This window comes from Barbus barbus (assembly GCF_936440315.1).
Source record: "Barbus barbus genome assembly, chromosome: 49".
Lineage (NCBI taxonomy): Eukaryota > Metazoa > Chordata > Actinopteri > Cypriniformes > Cyprinidae > Barbus > Barbus barbus.
In genome coordinates this window covers 21,539,721-21,561,893 of record NC_136727.1, presented here as the reverse complement: position 1 = coordinate 21,561,893, position 22,173 = coordinate 21,539,721, and the positions used below count along the sequence as shown (strand labels likewise).

Sequence of the window (22,173 nt, the reverse complement as noted above, 5' to 3'; positions counted from 1 at the left end):
TCTTCTGCTGCTGTAGCCCATCTGCTTCAGGGTTCGACGTGTTGTGTGTTCAGAGATGGTATTCTGCATACCTTGGTTGTAACGAGTGGTTATTTGAGTAACTGTTGCCTTTCTATCATCTCTAACCAGTCTGCCCATTCTCCTCTGACCTCTGACATCAACAAGGCATTTTCGTCCACACAACTGCCGCTCACTGGATATTTTCTCTTTTTCGGGCCATTCTCTGTAAATCCTAGAGATGGTTGTGCATGAACATCCCAGTAGATCAGCAGCTTTTGAAATACTCAGACCCACCCGTCCGGCACCAACAACCATTCCACGTTCAAAGTTACTTACATCCCCTTTCTTCACCATTCTGATGCTCGAGTTTAAACTTCAGCAAGCCGTCTTCACCACATCTAGATGCCTAAATGCATTGAGTTGCTGCCATGTGATTGGCTGATTAGCAATTTGTGTTTCCAAGCAATTGAACAGGTATACCTAATAAAGTGGCCGGTGAGTGAATATCTCCATTTCACCAAAAATGTCACTTATGCCCTTCTGGTTCTCACCCCTTGATGCTTGCACTTAGAAATTATGTAGATTTTGGTGTCATCAGCATAACTATGAAATCCTATTCAGACCAACACGAAAGTTTGGCATAACATTTAGTCTCAAATTTGCATGTGACTTGTCTCTTCCAACCAATATGTAGCTACAAAATGGCAGAAGGGCTGATTGAACATGCAAAATCACACTCTGAAATTAGGTGGCACTTTAAACAGAAATACAGCAGATACTCCGGCTATTACAGTACACAAAGCGATGTTGCGCAAATTTCTTTATCTAACCCACTTGTCACTAATGAAGTCCTTATTTACTTGTATTGAAAGATTGGTACAGATTTTTGCATTCACTGTGGTTTTTAATCAAACAACATCAAATACAAGAAAACAGATAATAGATTCTGGATTCATCCTCTGCTATTCACTGTTGCTTAGCAAATAAACATCTATTAGTGAGTGACACAAATTTGTAATTTTAAGTAACAGCTGTACTCTGAGCATGTGACCAAAAAGTGAAAATGTTATTGGTTAGTCAGCTTTCTTCTCAGTGCAATGGAAAAGAGATTAGAACACCTCTGTATTAAAAATCTGTCACAGTGACCCAGTGCTAATGCTTGTGTTGGTCTGAATACACACATTAACAGGCATTCATGCAGATGCACACTGAAATCTTGGTGTGAAAGACCTTAAAACTATGACAATGAATGGTCTGGCAAAATGGAAGCATCTAGATTATAAAAACTAGCGGTCCAAGAACTGATCCCTGCGGTACACCTTGTGAAGCAGCAACTGATTGAGATTTGTGTTTATTTATACTGAGAAATGACACAGCGATATGCTGGCCACAGATGGTCAGTAACACCAATAGCAGATTAGTGAGTGAGTGAGGAGTACAGAAGGCTGAACTCAGGTCTAAGAAGGCTAGGAAAGTGACGACACCAGTCAGATGAAAGGAAGAGGTAGCTTAGTATCTTTAATTGGACATCTCTGCGTTATGTAGAGGTGGAAACCTTATTGATTCTATTTTTTTTAGATTTTTTAAATTATTTTTTTCTTCAATAGCAACTGAGCGGCGACCACCTTTTCTATTATCTTGCTGCATAAAGTAGATTTGATATGGGCCAAAAGTTACTTAAAAGTGTATTTTCGAGACTTGGTTTCTTGAATACTTGAAAGACAGCAGGAATCAGAGATCTGTTAGTCACGTGGGTAATAGGCAAACTGGCAAAAGACAATGAGCTTTAAGGGGATATACTAGTAATGGAACAAGCTGGCAGGAGGATTTAAAGGCCATGACTGAGATTAATGATTCTTAATCATTATTCATTTTGAAACAAAATTTGGATAAACATTTTATGCAAATATCATATTGGTTATACCATTTGATGTGAACTTACCTTGAGAAACAATCCTTGTTTGTCATAAAGGTCACATCATCTGACATTTTTAAGTCATGCTGATTATACCACACACAGGGCTTTGGTGGACATTTTTTATATTATTTTTTTAAAATATGATTATCATTTATCAAAGTTTTGTTTTAACACACATTAATAAAATAATAATAATGATAATAGGCCAAACTGCTCATTAAATTACACTTATAGCTGACACATTTCTGTTGTTTTTGCTTTGATTTCTCTTCATTCCAGTTTGCCTGTGTTCCCTTGTTTGTTTCCAATGGTTTTTGATTAATTACTCCACACCTGTTTCAGTTCTCCCTGATTACTTTTCTAGTATTTAAGTCCAGTGTTCTCCCCTGTTCCAGTGTCTGCGTTCTGATTTATTTTCCTGTGGATTTCTTTTTAAGATTCCTTTTTGGATTATACTCCGTCATGCGCTTCATTATACAGCCAACACCAGTAACAATAATGAGATGATCATTAAGATCTCAGGATGGTCACTTTGACAATTATATTAATTAATTTATATTAAAATATTAAAATTAATTTTGGTTGTAAGAAACTCTTTTCTTTTTCTTTCATGGCATAAGACAGACAGTTGAGTATGCATGTAGTGATTAATTTCTAATGAGAGTTTGAGGCCTGCACGATGCCAGCTTTGCCCATGACAACTCAGTTCTGAAATCTAACCCCAATCACTTGGAGCGGAGGAAATTTAGTTTGGAGCCAAAGGAAAACAATGTCCTGATAAGAATATGTACATCAAAGCAGCAGACAAGGAAAATATCCAAGTGCATTTCATGCTTTTAAGAGCCTTCTCTTTTTAAAATACTATGAAGGTCAATGCTACTATCAACTGTTTCATTACCCACATTCTTTAAAATACCTTCTTCTGTCTGCAAGAAAAGAAAGAAACTCATACAGGTTTAGAACAACATGAGGGGCAGAAAGCGTATGACAGAATTTTAACTATCCCTTCAATTTGATTAATTTGCTTGTATTAAAACTTCCAAATTGGTGGAAATTTTACTTGCAATTCAAATGCATACATCTTACATTTAGGCCTAATTATGTTTGTCGCCTGAATGGTGTAGCCCATAATAATGAGCCAAACCTTGACTCTGTGGACTGGGAAACCTCCAGTGTCCGTGTGAACACCACTTCAAGGTCAGCAGAACAAAGAAGGAGTGTAATTCTACCTAAATGAAAACTTTGCCTACATTTGTTTGATGTCCGTCACTCTACACCTGTAATGTGCGATAACTTGCATTTTTACCGCAGTATAACCATTTGCGCTGACACTGGATATGCGCGCCATTAACACAACAAACACCATTGTCTGGAGATGTCGTAAATCGTACACCTGCAGTCAGAGCAGCTGCTGCAACAAAGGACGAGCTCGAGAGATGATGACTTATCAAACATTCCTTTTCTTGAAGTGGTTCGTGTAAGCTGGTGCATGTAAGGACACTGAACTGGCTTTGGTTTTTGACTTTTAAAAGGGCTGAGGAAAAATGGGAGGACACCTTCTTCAAAACCCCCAGCTATGCTTTGAGCAGTAACATGAAACCTGCATAACGTCCCATCTTACAAACAGAAATTATGGCTGGAATTCTGCTTAGAATAAAGAAACTCCCTGAGAAGAATTCAGTCTGCAGTGAGTCTCATCCTTGTTTAATTACAGTGATTGTAGGAGTAATTTATGAGGCCATTATAATATGCTTTTCAGAGGCCTTCTTACCAAAGCTCGCACAAGAATGTGTTAGTGAGTCGTTTACAAGGCAGTCCCTCGTGCTACTTCCCAGAGTTCCCACAATAAAAAAGCAACAGTTATACGACACTCAATCATATATGAGTGTCAGTGGTCTCATTCTAAAACATGTTGCTATTTTATGGGTAATGAGCAGACCTACATGGCATCTGTGCGCACAGAACTCTGTAAAAAGCAGAGCAGAATAAAACAAATTGTCATTCACAACGTTCTACAAATCTCCCTCCCTCTCGTTAATTAAATATTTTGGCTAATTGAATCAAGGTCTCAGGTACCAATGAGAGTGAATATTCTCTGTACTTTTTAACAAACTGAAAAAATGGTAAGCTAAAAATGGCTAATAACATCTAAATTAACTGGTTTTAATCAAGTAAAAAAAAATAAAAATAAAAAATAAACATCACTAATTTTACCTAAATACATTCATACCAACAAAGTTATTTTTAATGTGTGAAATCAGGCAGAAATAACTCTTTAAGGTAACAAGGGCAAGTTATCACTGTTTAAATCCGGATCTTATAATATTTTAATGCAAACATGCAAATGCAAGATGCATGCAGAAAAAAGTTCTCTGGCATCCAGATGAAATTTTATAATGAAATCAAAGCTTTAAAAGTCCAATCAAGATTTACAGAAAGGAACTGGAGGAGAAAATTAGATTAGAAGTAGATCAGAGAGAAAGTTTAATGTCTGGAACTACTCAAATGGATAGTTTTTCATAATGTGCCTCAAATTACGACTTAATTATGGCTGGGTTGAGCTGCCACAAACATAAGCTCAAGAAATACACAGCAAACAGAACTGAAAGACAGATATATAGGAGAGAGTCTTGCTGCATGGTGGGCTGTCAGACCATATGCTTTCATGATTCAAGCTCCAAATACCACAAAATTAACTACAATTGCACTAGAGCTGATCTCCAGTCAGTTAGGGGATAAACTCATGAAGAAAACAGGTGAAAAGCCGTTAAACACCTCATTCACACACAAAAAAAGCAATGTGTTTCCCATCCACTAAACCAAATGCATATGCTCAGAAAAGATCCCAACTCGGCATCTGAAACTAATGGGATTGGGGCTAGTTGTCACATAGGGATTCAAAAGACCACAAATATATGGTTTCAAACACCCAATTCAAACACTTTTTAGCTTAACTGAGCTTATAACCACTGAACTTCGCAATATTCACACTAAATTTACCTGAATAGTTACACTATTGTATTTCTAGGGTTACATTTTATTTTAAGGTGTTGTTTTTACAGTGTAATTATACATTTAAGTACTGAGTAATATTAATTAGCTATATGTATTTACTATATGGCTAGGGTTTGGTTTAGGGTTACTTGCATGTAATTATGCATAATCTATTGTTATTATAATAGTAAGTACACAACGTGAGTAACGAGGACACCTTAAAATAAAGTGATACCTCTGCTTTCGAGAAATTGTATTAAAACTGAACAACAGTTACAGGCCTACTGTTGTTGTTTTTGTTGTTGTTGATGAACCCGCTTTGAAACAACATGTATTGTTTAAATATATTATAATTTATGTTAATTTATTATTGTAATAGCGGTTGTAACAAACGGACACCATAAAATTAAACTGGCGTACAATTTGCTGTTGATCAAAACAATGAATTGATAATTTTGTATGTTTGTTTGCTTTCATGTGTTTGCACATATTGTGTTTGTGGCTTATTGTTTCGACCTTTAATAGTTTTTATATATTTCCAACAGCTATTCTTCAACAGCCAGAAAGGTGCCAATGTGACAACGCGATAAAGGTCAACGAAGCTCTTCTTAAAGGCTATATTGCTCGCACCTACCTTCTAAACTAAACTATCAGCGAGAAACATTCCCTCTCGGCGGCTCTTACCTGCAGGTGTCTGAATAGCGCGGTGATCTGCGTGATGTGAAGCGTCAGACAGCGCGAGACGCAGCGCGCGCTTTCAATCTTCTCCAAGGTCTCCGCTTCCTCGGTCCGGCGCGCAACGCTCGCTTCAAAAACACAGCAGAGCAGAAAGCAGCAGACCTTCCTCAGAAACAACATCTTCAGCGAGGACGTTCACGTAAATGTGCGTTGACTGTGGTGCGGTGGAATGCTTGGGATGCTGAAAGCTGCGCGCGCTTGGACACTCCCTCTCGCGCAAACCTGTCATCTGAACTCAGCTCATGTCATCTCAACCATGTTTGAACGAGAAACTTTCAAGAGTCTGGAAACTTCCGGCGCTTTATGTTTAATTGGCTCACCACTGGACAGAAAAGCAACGCTGAATTATCTCTAGTTAGACGGAAAAGCTATTCATAAATGACTTCTGAAAAGCTATGATAATAACAGAGACAAGTGGATATATCTTCCCTGTTAAAAAAGAAAGAAATTCTAATTGTTTCTATTACAAATACACATACAAATTACAAACTATCAACTTTTAACCATTGCACCCAGTGAAAATGGTTTTCTGTAGTGTGTTTTGGGACATATTCCATTAGGATTTATTGGTTTTAACAAGCCACCAATAGAAGGAGACCAATTACCAGCAGAGACCCACAGGGCCCATTACAGTTTCCATTAAAACCAGTACAAGTCTCATTATAACCAGTAAAACAAATTATGTGATGCTTTCTATTGTTTTGTCTTTTTTTTCAGCAGGGCTACATGAATAACTTAAGTGACACATTTAATTGAAAATGAATAAAAGACAAGACATTGTTTTAATTTCTGAGGATCTCTTATACTTCCTTTGTTATTGTTAAATACAGAGTCATTATTATAACTCTTTTGAGATGGACGTCTTAGAAACAATGCAAAAACAGTGAAGCATGAACAAGATAATCATAATAAATATGAAAATACCAGCGAGGCAGAAAGCGTTTCCATGCTGGATTCAGCCTCAGTATGTGTCCATCCACAAAGATCTGAATGGAAATTTTTGTAGCATCATTGCAATACCAGCGCCATCTTCTGATCGAAGAGAGTGTAACTACTACATGAGAGAGTATATAGCCAAAATACTCTTCTCAGGACCTAAATATCGAGCTTCCTCTAAGTTTAGGTCTGTCTCTAAACAAACACAGATGAACTAGCCAATCAAGGTATTTATTTTCACAAGAAAATTAAAGAGTTTTTTTTGTGGAATTAACTCTTCTGCAGATGACTTGTCTTCACAAGGAGGAATGAGCATTCCTGAGGCAGAGTGTTTCATTGATTATTCTTCCTGTATTTTCGTTTACAAGAGTGTATTATGAGTCAGTTTGAATAGGTTTGGGGTAGATTTGGAGCCTGTAGACTATGACACACACACATGCTGTTTACATCACAGTGAGGTCACACATTGATCATCTTGTTAATGTTTATCAAACCTGATTCCAAAGTCACATTCATCTCCTGGTATAAATGGATGCTAGACTCCATTTGAAATAAAACTGGTTATCCTGTGCATGACAGTGTCTCTAATGAGAAAGAAAGATGTTGACTCTGATTTGGATTTTTCTGACCGCAAACATTTTGTGTGTCTTGGGGACAAGTTTAGTTCATGTTCCCTGTGACGACAAGACAGTGGAGAAGTTGTCCCGACTGGCCGTCACGTACATAAACGAGGACAGACAAACAGGTTACAAATTTGCCCTTAATAGAATCACAAACGTCCAGGCGCATCAACAGGTTGGTAAACAGTGCTGTCCTTTTCACCAGTGGAAAGGCGACCACACCATTCATAGATCTACTCATATTATTCAATTAATTGTTTTTACAGATTCAAAGCCATGCTATATATGTATTTGTCATCTTTGCAAGAACCTGTTTATTTCATAGGTCCACTTTCCTGTGCTGTAGGGTCCAGCTGGAAAGGTCTATTATCTTGATTTAGATGTCCTTGAGACCAAGTGCCATGTCCTCAGTCCCAAATCATGGAAGAAATGTGCTATTAGACCTTTCATGGAAACAGTAAGGCTTCAGCGTCTTGATTATTTGCTGTTACTGTACATCTTAAAGTTTGTATTGAATATATGGCTTCTGGTTGACAGTGTAGTAGTGTTGTTAACCTGTTTAAAATTCCATCAGGTAAATTCACAAATATTGACCATGGGTTTAAGATTAACCAGCAGAACACTTTACATTACCATTTTTCGCTGCATGCAACTCTATTATGACCACTTAACGGATGCAAATCTTGACTAAAATCTCTAGCTTTGTTTAATCTATTATTGCACTTTAAAACCTGTGCTTTGCATTGTGAAAAAGAGGTGATGGTGGCGAAAAGTGACATCAGTATGGCTTTTTTAAAATGAGAAATATGAGAAAAACTCACACGGATAGTGATATATTATGACTAATCCAACTTCTAACTCATATTAATCCATGAAGTAACTCAGTGCAGATGTTTCAGAGAATCTGGTTTTAATACGTCTAGAAAAGAATAAGAAAAAAGTGTATTTTAGGTTGGTTTATGGACAATTTATGTGTTTCCTGTGTTGTAGCAAATCTCTGGAAACTGTAACACCACAGTGCTCCACAACCCAGAGGGCTTCTCTTACCTTTACAGCTATGACTGCACACTCGTACCAGGTCAACCAGTTACTTCCATTTCTTTCTGAATGCATTTGCAGGAGTTCCCTGCAAAATAGAAATCTCAAAATGTGAACCTTTTATCTTATGTAAAACTAGAATGGAGCTGCAACTAACAATAACTTTGATAATTAATCAGATGGGAAAAAATAAATGTTTAATAACTTTAATAAAACACAAATGTGCATTTCATGCATCTCAAATCCATTAAACAGCACACACATGCATCAAAGCACATGACAGAGCAGGATATGCTAAACTATGCTTTTGTTTGAAGTATGTGTTTTGTCCATAGAAATGTATCATTTACTTCTGGGCAGTGGCATGACTCAAGTGCACAGACATGATTAATCAATCATCAAATTCATTGTCCATTATTTTCATTATCTTTTAGTATAGATTTCATGGATTTAGGGTTAGACCCTAAAGTGGAGAGTCAAATCTCCTAGTCTAATAATATTTTCAAGCCAAACAGTAAAATCATATTTTTGCTTGAAAGATACTTATCATAATCTAATCATATTAGAAAAAGGACCACATTAATAAAACACATGTATGCCTCAGAAGTAATTTTATTTACTGCTTAAAAGCGATTACCGATTCTGTTTAACAGCAAGGACCACAATGGAAATAAGTCTTGGAATTTATTGACAAACAAGGTTTGATGTCTTGCTTTTGTCAAATAAACTTAACTAATTAAACTACTGCAATGCTTCACTGCTGTTTTATCAAATGCAACTTCCAATTTTTCTTTTATCTTACTCACTTAAAGAACTAATCTCTTTACTTTCCTTCCCCAAGACCCTCCAGAGAAGTTACGCTTGACGTGTCCGGTCTGTCCTCTGCTGCTGCCGGTCGACAGTAAGGAAGCCATCGCTGCAGCTCGGAAATCCCTCCTTAAATACAACAGACAGAGCACGCTTCCTGTTAGCCTGACTGTGAACACCATCACCAGAGCCTCCCATCAGGTCACAAAAGATGACAATTAATCAGTTTTTCACAATTTATTAAACTGTGTTGTCATTTAGGTTTGCCATGATACACCATAATACTGGGTTATATTGTAAAATTTTACAGGGGGAAACATTATGAATGAAACTTACTTGACAACAGTAATTCCTGTATCAGTATTCTAGCCTTAAAGGGGTCATATGATGCGATTTCAAGTTTTCTTTTCTCTTTGGAGTGTTACAAGCTAATTGTGCATAGGTAAGATCCCTAAAGTCGCAAAGACTAAAGTCTCAAAACAAAAGAGATATTCTTTATAAAAGTTAAGACTCGTCCACGCCCTCCTAAAATGGCTCATTCAAACATGCACCCACATGTCTACGTCACAATGTGGAAATATTTGCATAATGCTGCCCAAATGTTCACGCAAAGAAAGAAGGCATGGTTTCAGTAACCGCAGTAGTGTTGATGCAGCGATGTCAGGGAGACGCTGTGTGTTTCTAGGCGAAAGGAAAAGCACTTTATTTGGCCTTCCGAAAGTAGATGCATTTAGGAATCATTAAGATTACTTACAACAGAACAGCACAACCCAGATGTTCGAATTTGTGTAACGCATTTTATGGATGACAGTTTATGGAAAAAAACAAAAAACTTTATCTTAAGGTGTCCTTGTTACACGTTACATGTACATACTATTACAATAACAAAAAGTTATGCATAATTTCATGCAAGTAACCCTAACCGTAAGCATAATAACACGCTTGACTCTAAGCTGATTTAACTTGGAACCGACCCACACCCTAACCTAGGGCTGGGTGATATATCGAACGCGATTATCATGCGCATCTCATCAGTAAAGCCGATTATCGGGCTGTGACCTTTTCGGGTTGCGGTTTGGTTCGCTGGTCTGGAACAAGTTAATTCAGGAACTTCACATTCCCAAGGCTGGTTGGGTCCAAATCTAGCCCTGGCTGGGTCTAATGACCCTCTCCCTAAACTTAACCTTTGTAGATGGATGGCTTGAAACCTATTCTTTCCAAACCTTGTGCTAATGCCCAGATGGTCTATTAGACAAGAGAAAGTCACAGCGCATATTGTATGGTCTAGCATGGCGTTGGGTTTCCCGACACTTAACCCTGGCAAGAGCCGTCGGACCAGGTCATACCATGTTACGCACAGGACCATTTCATGAGTCACACTAGATGGGTTTTGTATATTCAGCCTTAAACGCTCAAGATTTAGATCATTCTCTGGTCTGCAAGGTGGGATGTGAGTGGGCTAGAAACGGTTTAAGCATCTGGAAACATTGGGTGAACATCCTTCTTGACTTCAAACAAAGTTTCTTTGAATGCGATGCTGGACCAGGATTACTGGGTTGTGACCTTTTTGGGCTGCAGTCTGGTTCGTTGGCCCGGAACAAGTTCAGTCAAGAACTTCGCATTCCCAGGTCTACTTGGATCCAGGGCCGGCGCCTGGGCACCTCCATCAGGGGGGCATTTGAATTTCTAGGGGGGGCACAAATCACATTGTGTGTGTGTGGGGGGTGGGGGGAAGAGTGCAATCTGTGATTGCGTACAGTTGCTGACGCTCGCTAAAGTGTGCAATCGCTTTCTTATGTGCGTTGTTTTATCGGTTTCACTTTCGCTTTCGAAATCGATCATGTTCAGCAAGGAGGGGAGAGGATGGAAAGTAGGGGTCACAGTAACTCGTTTGGGGGGGCACAGCCCACGAATTCCCCCCCTTCGGCGCCGGCCCTGCTTGGATCTAACCCTGAACCAACCCTCGCCCTAAACCTAATCACTGTATCCCTGTGGGCCAGACACTCTTTTAGCTCGGCTCTAGCTAGACCTAACCTGGTACCAAACACTGTCCTAAACCTAACCCCTATGGCTTGATGGGCAAACAACTTGTTTCCTATAATCCTAACCAGAAATCTGGTTTCGTTCCAAAAAGTGCTGCCCTAAATTCTACCGATTGTAGCCATATGGGCCAGGTACTTTGCCCTTTCCACCCATGTGCCTTTTATCCTGGGCCCGATGCCAAAAGGGTATCTCCCAGACAGGAGTTGATCAGTCGTTTTGGATTAGGGGCAGATGCGGGTTTGCTTGCATAGTTTCATATTTACCTTCATAACTCTAGAAGCCAGAGCCCTGCTTTTCGCAACCCTACAATAATGGGTTAGGGAATTTGGGGTAAATTACAGGCCAGGGGTTCTTCATCCTATTTGTCTTATGTTTTGTTTTAGTATAGCCCACATGCCCTTTTTGGCATTTCTCCTGGAGGGGGGATATAGTCTAACGTGCGCTGACCCATAAACTTGCTTCTATCTCTCTACTCCCTATGGGTAGGAGGGAGCTGTTGTATTTTTCAAACACCTAACCATATAGTAAATACATGTAGTTAATTAATATTTCTCAGTACTTAAATTAATAAGTACACTGTAACAACGACACCTTTTTTGTCTGATTGACAGGCTTTATTTTTTCTTTTCTCTTTATCTCGTTTAATTGGTTAAGAAAAAATTCACTGCTGGACATTAACCAATAATTTGTATTCGATTTCATATTTTTCCTATATTTTACTAATGACAGTTTTATGATTGCTTTATATACTTCAAACACATACGGCAGAATAGTTTCTATACTGTAATAAATGTTATATCAGTTAGCACTACACTATTCATAAACTTTATTTATTACCTGGAAATGACCCTTTTCCATTTTTTAAGCTAGAGCTTGTAATAGTGAGGGAAAATATACACAATTAATGCAGAAATAAGTAGTGATGGTTTGAAACCCTGCTTCTGAAGGTTTGAAACATTTACCACATTTTTGGTTACTAATCATTGGTTCGGAGTTGGTTTTAAACTCAAGTGATTCCAGTTAAGTGATTTCAGCAAACGGCTTCAAATACAGTTTAAAACCTTTTTGAACCTTGGTTTCAAAATTAATCAAATAAAAAGTAAAATGCACAGTTCAGAATCCCCCGTTTTGTTAAGGTTAACCATGGTTTTACTACAAAACAAAAAAAAAAAACATGGTTCCTACAGTTAAACCATGATAACCACAAATTAACCATGGTTTAACCATGGTATTTGCAGTAAAATTGTGGTTTCAAACTAATTTTTGTCTGAGAACTAATCATAATTCATTAGAATTTAAAGGGCTTGTGCATTTAAACAGCAGTAAGAGAGTATCATAATATCATAGTTTCGAGCACTAGTTTCGACAATACTGTCTTGCCTTTATTGAAGTTGCAGTGAAAAAGACAATGTGCTGTTTTTATTCCACTACATTAACTATGTTAACTGTTCGATCATATAGATTACACTAGCTAGACTCACCATTTAGATGCATTCAAAACATTACATGCTGAGGACATCTGCTGGTTAAAGCAGTGTAAATGCAACAAGAACAGGAAAAAAGTTAAACTGATACTGACTAATACTTAAGCCTGAATAAAATGTATTTTAATAGAAAAACACTAAGCGGAGTGATTGATTGTTCCAGCTTTTCTGGTGCCTTAAAGCACAGCTCACATAGAGGTCACTTTCTGCGCAGGAAACTTTTTTTTTTTTTTACTAATTTCCAAATCACAGAGATACCTGTTGAATTGACTGGATTTCATCTGCAAAATTTTGCCAAACAACAGTGAATGTGACCTCTTCTGTGTAGGAATTTGGGCAGAGAAAATGAACTCCTAGCACCACCTACTGTCTAATTAGCATTAATAAGTGCATAACCAGTTTCAATGCGGATACCGAACTGAAAACTATTCTTGCAAGCCTAATTACACTGTACCATGATCACATTTTTATTTTTTCCACATTTCCATCCTTAATTTCAATTCACCCCAAAAATGTGATTCACGAGTTCACACTTACATATAATAAATAGAATAAAGTTTATGTGAATTTGGTGTGCTGTCCGAGGGGAGGGCTCTGAACCCAGAGAACTGGTTAGGACAGAAATAGTTATAAGTGCGGGAGAAGGGGTGGCGGAGGAACTCTGGAAAGCTGTCAAGGAACAGAGGTAAATTTGCTGTGTATATATACACACTTCTTAACATCTTGTTAACTGGGTTGATTACTGATTGTGCTCCTCTCGTGTTAATTAGGTTAATTATCTGAACATGCTCCTCCCGAACTTTGTTAATAAAACATCATTAAATGTGAATGCGGACTGACACTGTCACACTCTAAAAAGGACAGAAATGCATAATAAAAGTAACATTCTTCTGAAGCCATTTAATTCCTCTAAAACATATCCAAGTAGTTACTTAATAAAAATGCAGTCTGTGATGACAGAATACTTTTTTGGATGAACTAACCCTTTAATACAATGACACTGACTCCTGCCCTGGCCAGATTTAATGAATCTATTTATTTCATTTCATAGAGCTCCCCTGTTCCCGCTAGTTTTGTGGAGTACACCGTTCAGGAATGCTCAGTTGCTCCATTCCCTGAGGTTCAGTGTGAGCCAGGACATGAAGGTAAAGAGGTGAGTTGCTGCCAATGGCCATTACGTCCATGTAAATTGGATCCCATGTGAATGACCTAACATCCACCACTATTAACATTTTCTATGTTATTTTCTCACACCATAAAACGTTTTATTTGATGAAGTGTTCCCTAATTGGCCAAACTGTCTGCTTTCTCTAGTGTGGTTATTCTGTCTGTCTGTTTTCATTTCAGCCTGTTGGGTTCTGTGTCGGGGAGGTTTTTGGCCACGGCCAGCAAGATGTGAAGGTGTCCTGTGAAATATTTCGCCCACAGGTACCCTAAATATCCATATTTGTTTGTCAGACTTTTTCTCCAGGTCGTTCTCTGGAAAGCGAGAACTTTCCAGCTCTAAAAGCCAGATGACTGAAGTAAATCAACACCTCAATGTAACAGAAGGAAACTGAGCCAAACCCAGTAGAGCTGATCTGAATCTCCCTGCGCTGTGCACTTATTATCCTCTCGCTCTAGAAAAGTCTAAATGGAAAGACCAAAATGGACTGTTTTAATTCCTTCCATAATTTGTCCTTGTCGTCTCATGTTGATTTCTTCAAGTCATGTCAGATTAATCATATTTATTAAATTGGCACACATGAACACCACCATAATGTTTTAATTATCAGTTAGAAATGTGATTTGTGAGTGTTCAACACAAGATCGACTTCGTATATATGGCATACTGGTTTGAGCCAAGAAGCTTCTCTGTGGCTGCACAGGAATGATAAATGGAGATGAAGCTTCAATTACTATAGAATACCTAAGACATGTCACTCGTATTGTTTTGAATGGGGAAAAATGCAACGCTCAATATGGCCGCTCAATCGCAGGAAGCCCCGCCTTCTGAATGAAAGAAGCAATCGTTAATCAGTAAAGTCAGCGCGTCACTGCAGCTGCCGTTAGAAACTTCTATATTTTAGCCTTTAGAGTAGCGGCACTTCTGACATGTTGCCGGTACTCAGAGTAAAATCGTCAGGGTCTGGGTGATTAGGCTATATGATCCCATATATGATTAGAAATGATGTAGAAACTATGTAAATCACACATGAGTGCTGGCACTTCTTTTTTTCCACTTCAAGCACTGGGGCCCAGGATTACTTCCAGAAACCACTGTCGGTAAACACAATCCGCTTTGCCATCTGCAGATGCCAACTAAAGCTCTATCATGCAAAAAGTAAGCCATATGTGAACATGGTCCAGAAGCGCCGTCGTGTCCTGTGGGCCGAGGCTCATTTAAAATGGACTGTTTCAAAGTGGAAAAGTGTTCTATGATCAGACGAGTCCAAATTTGATATTCTTGTTGGAAATCACGGACGCTGTGTCCTCCGGGCTAAAGAGGAGGGAGACCTTTCAGTGTGTCATCAGCGTTCAGTTCAAAAGCCAGTATCTCTGATGGTATGGGGGTGCATAGGTGCATTAGCTATGGGCAGCGTGCATGTTTTGGAAGGCACTATGAATGCTGAAAGGTATATAAAGGTTTTAGAGCAACATATGCTCCCCTCCAAACAACGTCTATTTCAGGGAAGGCCTTGTGTATTTCAGCAGGACAATGCAAAACCACTTACTGCAGCTATTACAACAGCATGGCTTCGTACTAGAAGAGTCCAGGTGCTGAATTGACCTGCCTGCAGTCCAGATCTTTCACCTATAGAGAATATTTGGCGTTATTTGGCGAATATTTGGCATCATTAAACAAAAAATACATCAAAGACGACCATGAACTCTTCAGCAGCTGGAAACCTATATCAGGCAAGAATGGGACCAAATTCCAACACCAAAACTCCAGAAACTCATAACCTCGATGCCCAGACGTCTTCAAACTCTTTTGAAAAGAAGAGGAGATGCTACACCATGGTAAACATGCCCCCGTCCCAACTATCTTGAGACCTGTAGCAGGCATCAAATTTGAAATGAGCTCATTTTATGCATAAAAATTTAGTTTAAACATTTGTTATGTTATCTATGTTCTATTGTGAGTAAAATATTGGCTCGTGATTTGAAATTCTTAAAGTTTTCATTTTATTCAAATTTTAAAAACACAACCGCGTTTGCTTCCATATTTTTGATCAGTGCTTCACTACACAACATACAAACTTTACTCCAAAAGTGCGCACATTAGGCTATGTATTCAAACGTTTACCTCATATTTCTTTAAATAGAATAGAATCCCCACCGGGCATTCGGCGCGCAACTCTCATAGTGCATTATGGGTTATATCTAGCCGTTGGTTGTACACTCATTTTTGCGGTGCATTGTGGGATTGAATGAGTGCATTCAAGAATGTCCACTATGGTTTCGGACACAACCAAAAATGGCCGTCCCCTCAAATAATGCCCTGATTTGAGGGTATAGGGGACGATTTCAGATACAGCCAAAGTCTACTATGCTTGTCCGTGTTCCACTCAGACCTCGTACCAGTGTTAATTTCGTTGACGAATCATTTTCGGCATCATTTTCATCAAAAAAAAATTTTTTCACTGACGACAACGAGACAATAACGAACGAAAACTCTTTTTGAATGACAAAAATTATGCCATAAATCTATTTACATTTTCATCAACAAATAAAAACGAGACAAAAATGTTAGGGAGGGGGACGATTTGGGAAGATTTGCATAGAAGGATAGATGCGAACATATGAACCGGCGGGACATAAGCTAAAATACACTTGCTGCACGACGCATAAAATGTTCAAAAATGTCAATATGTGGGAGTAAGAGGAGAGCAGACATACGCATAAATCGACGCAAGAGAGAACTCAATTCGGTCCGGTATTCTGAGCGCAGACACTGAAGCATACACACACAGAAAGCGCGTCTCACAGCACGTGAGTACTCTTTCACGTCGCATGAACGGAGAAATACACACAAAATGATGTCGAAATGTTTGTTTTGACGAGTATTCGCGTAAACACAGCTGTGAACGTAAGCAGTAGGGAGAACGTGTATCAGTAGGCCTACATTGCATCCGTCACCGTGCATTCGGTTTTAAAGGGATAGCAGCCTAATTTAGTTGATATTGTCAGAGTCATTGATGTTAATCAAGCAACAAAAGAAAGACATACAATCACTCACTGCTTTTGACTGACAAACTTTAGCAACCCTAAAGATCAATCTAAATTTATTTATAGAAATAAATATGTCTGCTTGAAAGAATGGTAAACAAGTTATTATAAAGAATGCATAATTAGCCTATATAACCATTGGTATTTCATTCAAAAGAAGACCATATTCTTGTTCTTTATGAGAAGTGGTTTTATTGAATTTTAACAAAGGCATGTTGTGTGTCACCGCAGTTAAATTGCAGTCTATCAAGATTAAAAAAACAATATCAAACCTATATAATGAGTTATTTTTGAAGAAATGCTTAATAAATGTACTGTAACTAAACCCATTAGATTTTAGCCGACTAAATTTACTGTAGATTTAGTCGACTAAAAATCTTATGATATTTAGTCGACTAAAGCTAAAAAAAATTCAGATGACTAAACTATATGGCCTTTTAGTCATGAATATGACTAAAATTAAATCAAAATTTGCTGTCAAAAGTAACACTGCCTCGCACGCAGAAAACATCCAGTCAGAAGCGGATTGAGTTCTGTTGTAAAGCCGTTAACACAAGCACATAGAGGATACTCTCATCCACTGTCAGTTAGATACCTTCACTGTTAGAAGGAAATGGATAGGGTGGGTGGTCTGAGAAGTTGGTGGTTTGAATAATTTTTAACTTAAGACACCACCTCATAAGTTTATCTATTCAACCAACAGCTTAGGTTGTTCTGATCCTGCAGAGGTGTTAGCATACACAGATAGAGATGATAACGAAAAAACTTTTTCAGACATATATAGAAATATGGTCTTGGTGAATACTTTCATTCTATGTTTCAGTTTTCATATAATCAAAACAGTGATGTCTTAGCTATAATTTAGCCTATAGATCAAGCAGAACTGAACAGATGGGTTTGACATGGACATGTGTTTGGATGTCTGCCAACCCCCCAAAAAAACAACTTCCTGTTAACAAACATATTAAAACATTACATCGGACACATCACGGTAGGAAATAGATAGGAGAGAAGCTTTGGGCTCTGGTGTCTAGGCACCAATCCACCAAAGTGGTCGACCTAAAACACAAACATGGAACCCAGACAACTTCCTTGCTTTTTGGGTGGATGTAGATGAGCCGATAGGGACAAATTGGGGACTAGACATTAACATATACCGTATTGGTCAAACAACACACTGATCCTGTTGAGCTGAGAATACACACACTTTGCTCAGCCATTTTTCCACAATCAGGAAGAACCCAAACACCTCCAGATGTTAGCAGCAGGTCAGGAAGGAACTCTAAATTAGGAGTCTAAATAAACGCTAAATAAATCCATCAGAAGTCAGATCTAACATCTGTTTTGATCTTTTGATTCACACACCCCACTGTCTTGTCAGTCAGGCATGACAGGCCCCCGATGACATGGCAGTCAGGGTGACAGAGGGGTCATATAGCCATAAATCCGGTCATAAATCTGACCATGTTCACATTTGGCATATGGCAACCTGTCAATCAATGCTGATTTGGGTCATAAATCATCAATCTGACATGGTATTGGATAACACTACTTATGGGGCATATTTACCATTTCAAATGTGGGACATTTTAAAAGTTAGGCTTACACATTGATTGGCCATATGACATAGACTTATGCCATATGTTTGCCAAAAGTGGTCCAAAATGTTATTAATTATTTGGGCAATATTTGTCATTGTGTTTGTTGGATGACAACCTTTGCTAGTGATAAATGTATAAAGTGTGGTACCTTTACTGCTGAAAGATGGTAAGGCAAACTGTGTGAAGAGTTTTATTTATTTTTATATGTATGTAGGCTATGTTTTTGCGAGGACGTGGACACAACGTGAAAAATGCTTAACGTGGCTTAAAGGGCACCTGCTATGCAAAATCCACTTTTTCCTGGTGTTTGGACATAAATGTGTGTTGGCAGTGTGTGAACACAACGACCCTACAATGATAAAATCCACCCACTCCTAATTTTTAATCCCCTTTAAACCAAGTCAGTCTCACTAGGCCTACCGTTTTGATTCTCACCGCAGTGTGACGTCACATTTCGGAGGGCCGGGCCACGAGGGTTGAAGCGGTTGTACACTGTCCTCCTTTTTCTCTGTGCTCGAGCAGGTATAACATCAACAATGTCTCGCAAGCAATCCTGGTGCTCTGTGTTTGGATGTAAGACTGAACATTTTCTCCCAACATCCAAACTGCTGAGGACGCTGTGGATTAGAAAGTATGCATGCTGAATGTAAACAACGCTGATTACGATCTTATAATGTGTTTATTGAGTTTGGATTTTTAAAAACAGTTTTTTAAAACAGGAGTTTTAATGCATTTTTCACGTTAAGTGTTTTAGAATGTCTCCCGAGGAGGTCACTCAGCACTTTGTCACTGATTCACAGGTGCATGCTGTCACTCCGACACAACAAGAGGGAAAGTTTTCCAAAACTACAACCCACAACGCTCATATTCCCCATATCCATAAGCCCTCATTCCCTCATGTTGGAGCAGTAACACCTCAGCTAGCCGACCCCGTGTATCAGGCCATCCCTGCAGGACCTGGATCACTCCCAGCATCAGACTCCACCATTCCCACCTCTTCCAGTGAATCCACTGAATCTGCCGAGTCTGACTCATCTGAGGAAGCAGGCGGCTCTGTTCGCGCCGTCAAACCTCCACTGAACTTCCGTTACGTGCCACGCCGTCAGAGGAGGCAGATACCCACAAGCACCACACCTCCTCATTCACCTGTGTTCCTGAGCATCTTTCCCAGTGGCCCGTCTCCGTTCCGCTCCTGTCCGGGGGTTTCGCGCTACACCACTGTCTAGAGAGCCTTTAGTCACAACATTTACAATTCAGGTCAATGGAATACTTTGAGAAAGCTCTCAGATGTGTAATTTGTAAAATGTTCAGATCAAATGTGATACTTAACAGTTCTCTTATAAAGCCTTGTCAAAACCAGCAAAGAAATATTTAATTCTACTTTATTTGAAACTTGAAACTAATTTTGCCAGCAAATCTCTTTAAACCTCTGGTAATTTTATATATTAATGTTATGAGAATGCTAATAGCAATTATGCACAAAATACAATCATGGGTCATTAGCAGGAAACGGTGATGTTTATGTAGCATGTTTTCAAATGAAACTGAACTGTGTTGAGAACCTTTCAAATAAACCATTAATTTTATTTTGGAATGTTTGTCTTTTTATCAGAATATCAGTTTACACATGCACCACTGTTACATTTTAATGTTATACTGAAAATAAATAAATCAATCAATTATAGCTAAATGTATTTACCATTTGTTAAATTAAAATACCTTATCAAATAATACATTTTTTCATTTTTTTTTTTACCTCAACTTTCATACAACTTTTTAACTTTTGGCTTGGTAACAATGGCAGAACCCTTTTTGGTGCTTTTATAGGGCATTGCTATATAGCACCATGATGATGTTATAAAAAACCTTTTTAATGACTAGTTTCATTAATATTAGTATATTAATATAATTAATATTAGTTGTATTAATATTATTTGTTTATATTATTTATTAATATTGTTTTTACCCCTCTATCTGTCTGGTCTTATCTTGTATTGTCTATTAGGGTTTTACATAACAACAACAACAACAACAAAAACATGATGTGCCAGTTAGGTACAGTACTTTATTAAATTTTTTATAAAATTGTAGCAAATTGTAGCAAAATGACTTTTTTCAGAATCAGAATCAGAATGAGCTTTATTGGCCAAGTATGTTTACACATACAAGGAATTTGTTGTAGTGACAGAAGCTCCACAGTGCAACAGAGAGACAGCAACAGGACAGGACACAGATAATAAAATAATAACAACAAATATCCAAATAGGCAATGTACAAAACAGCAAAAACACAATATATAATATAGACAACTATGCATGTTCAGGTCAAGTATGTGCAAATTAGAAATGAGAAAATAAAAATAAAATAAGTGAGTGTGGTGAATGGATAGTGTATTATAGTTGTGTGTTCCACATTTATTGTCAAGTGTTCATGAGATGTATTGACTGAGGGAAGAAACTGTTCCTGTGTCTGGTCGTTCTGGTGCTCGGAGCTCTGTAGCGTCGACCAGACGGTAACAGTTCAAAGAGGGAGTGTGCTGGATGTGAGGGTCCAGAGTGATTTTACCAGCCCTTTTGCTCACTCTGGATAAGTACAGTTCTTGGAGAGTGGGGAGGGTTGTACCAATGATTCGCTCAGCAGTCCGGACTACTCTCCGTAGTCTTCTGAGGTCAGATTTGGTAGCTGAGCTGAACCAGACAGTTATTGAAGTGCAGAGGATGGATTCAATGATGGCGGAGTAGAACTGTTTCAGCAAGTGCTGTGGCAGGTTGAACTTCCTCAGCTGGCGAAGGAAGTACAACCTCTGCTGGGCCTTTCTGACAATGGAGTCTATGTGAATATCCCACTTCAGGTCCTGAGAGATGGTGGTGCCCAAGAATCTGAATGACTCCACTGCAGTCACAGTGCTGTTCATGATGGTGAGTGGGGGGAGAGCAGGGGTCCACAATCATCTCCACAGTTTTGAGCGTGTTAAGCTCCAGGTTGTTAAGACTGCAGCAGACAGCCAGTTCCTTAACTTCCTGTCTGTAAGCAGACTCATCTTCGTCCTGGATGAGGCTGATCAGTGTGGTGTCGTCTGCAAACTTCAGGAGGGGTCTTTAGAGGTGCAGTCATTGGTGTAGAGGGAGAAGAGCAGTGGGGAGAGTATGCAGCCCTGAGGAGCTCCAGTGCTGATGGTACGAGTACTGGATGTGAATTTACCAAGCTTTACTAACTGCTGTCTGTCTGTCAGGAAGCTTTGATCCACTGACAGACAGAGGTGGGGACGGAGAGCTGGGTTAGTTTATTCTGAAGGGTTTCCATGATGATGGTGTTAAAAGGGGAGCTGAAGTCCACAAACAGGATCTTCACATAAGTCCCTGGTCTGTCCAGTTGCTGCAGGATGAAGTGCAGTCCCATGTTGATTGCATCATCCACAGACCTGTTTGCTCTGTCTTTTCCAAAACCTGGGAGAATTTTGTGTATTTAACATTATGTGTATTTTGGTATGAATGAGTGACAGTTTCTCTCTGCAGATGATGAGGTTGTAGGATGTGATGCATCTGAAATACACAATTGAGTTTAGGCTCATTACTGATTTTCTGGAGCTCAGCCATCCAGCTACATAGACTGTCAACATACTTTTAACAGGTAAATCATTTATTTATTAAAATGTCTGCAATTTTTAACTTTATTACCAATCATGCCTTTTTCTCTTTTTAGTTTAAGAGAACACTGTTTGAAGAATTTATCTTACAGAATTTGGCAGTAGGTTTTGGGAGATCATTTTTAGTCCATCCCTG

At 38.7% G+C, this 22,173-nt stretch overlaps 2 protein-coding genes across 3 annotated transcripts in view; one reads left to right on the top strand and one right to left on the bottom strand.

Moving 5' to 3' along the window:
* Positions 1-5,934, bottom strand: part of LOC306867766 (anosmin-1-like) — a 98,386-nt gene extending 92,452 nt beyond the window's left edge. Inside the window, exon 1 of the mRNA XM_079413627.1 lies at positions 5,597-5,934. Coding sequence (XP_079269753.1) covers positions 5,597-5,770 — 174 coding nt within the window. The 5' untranslated portion in view covers positions 5,771-5,934. The remainder of the gene's footprint in view (positions 1-5,596) is intronic.
* A 1,184-nt stretch (positions 5,935-7,118) lies between these two features.
* Positions 7,119-19,977, top strand: LOC306867798 (fetuin-B-like). Of its 2 annotated transcripts, XM_079413683.1 has the most exons (8): positions 7,119-7,381; positions 7,553-7,663; positions 8,197-8,284; positions 9,086-9,252; positions 13,630-13,731; positions 13,926-14,006; positions 14,807-14,901; positions 19,192-19,451. In XM_079413683.1, the coding sequence occupies exons 1-8, from the start codon at positions 7,187-7,189 to the stop codon at positions 19,301-19,303; spliced, it is 951 nt and encodes a 316-aa protein (XP_079269809.1). In that variant the 5' UTR covers positions 7,119-7,186; the 3' UTR covers positions 19,304-19,451. The 2 variants fall into 2 exon arrangements, with proteins under 2 accessions (XP_079269809.1, XP_079269808.1); XM_079413682.1 differs by lacking the exon at positions 14,807-14,901 and having other exon boundaries at positions 7,120-7,381; positions 19,192-19,977.
* The last annotated feature ends 2,196 nt before the right edge of the window (positions 19,978-22,173 follow it).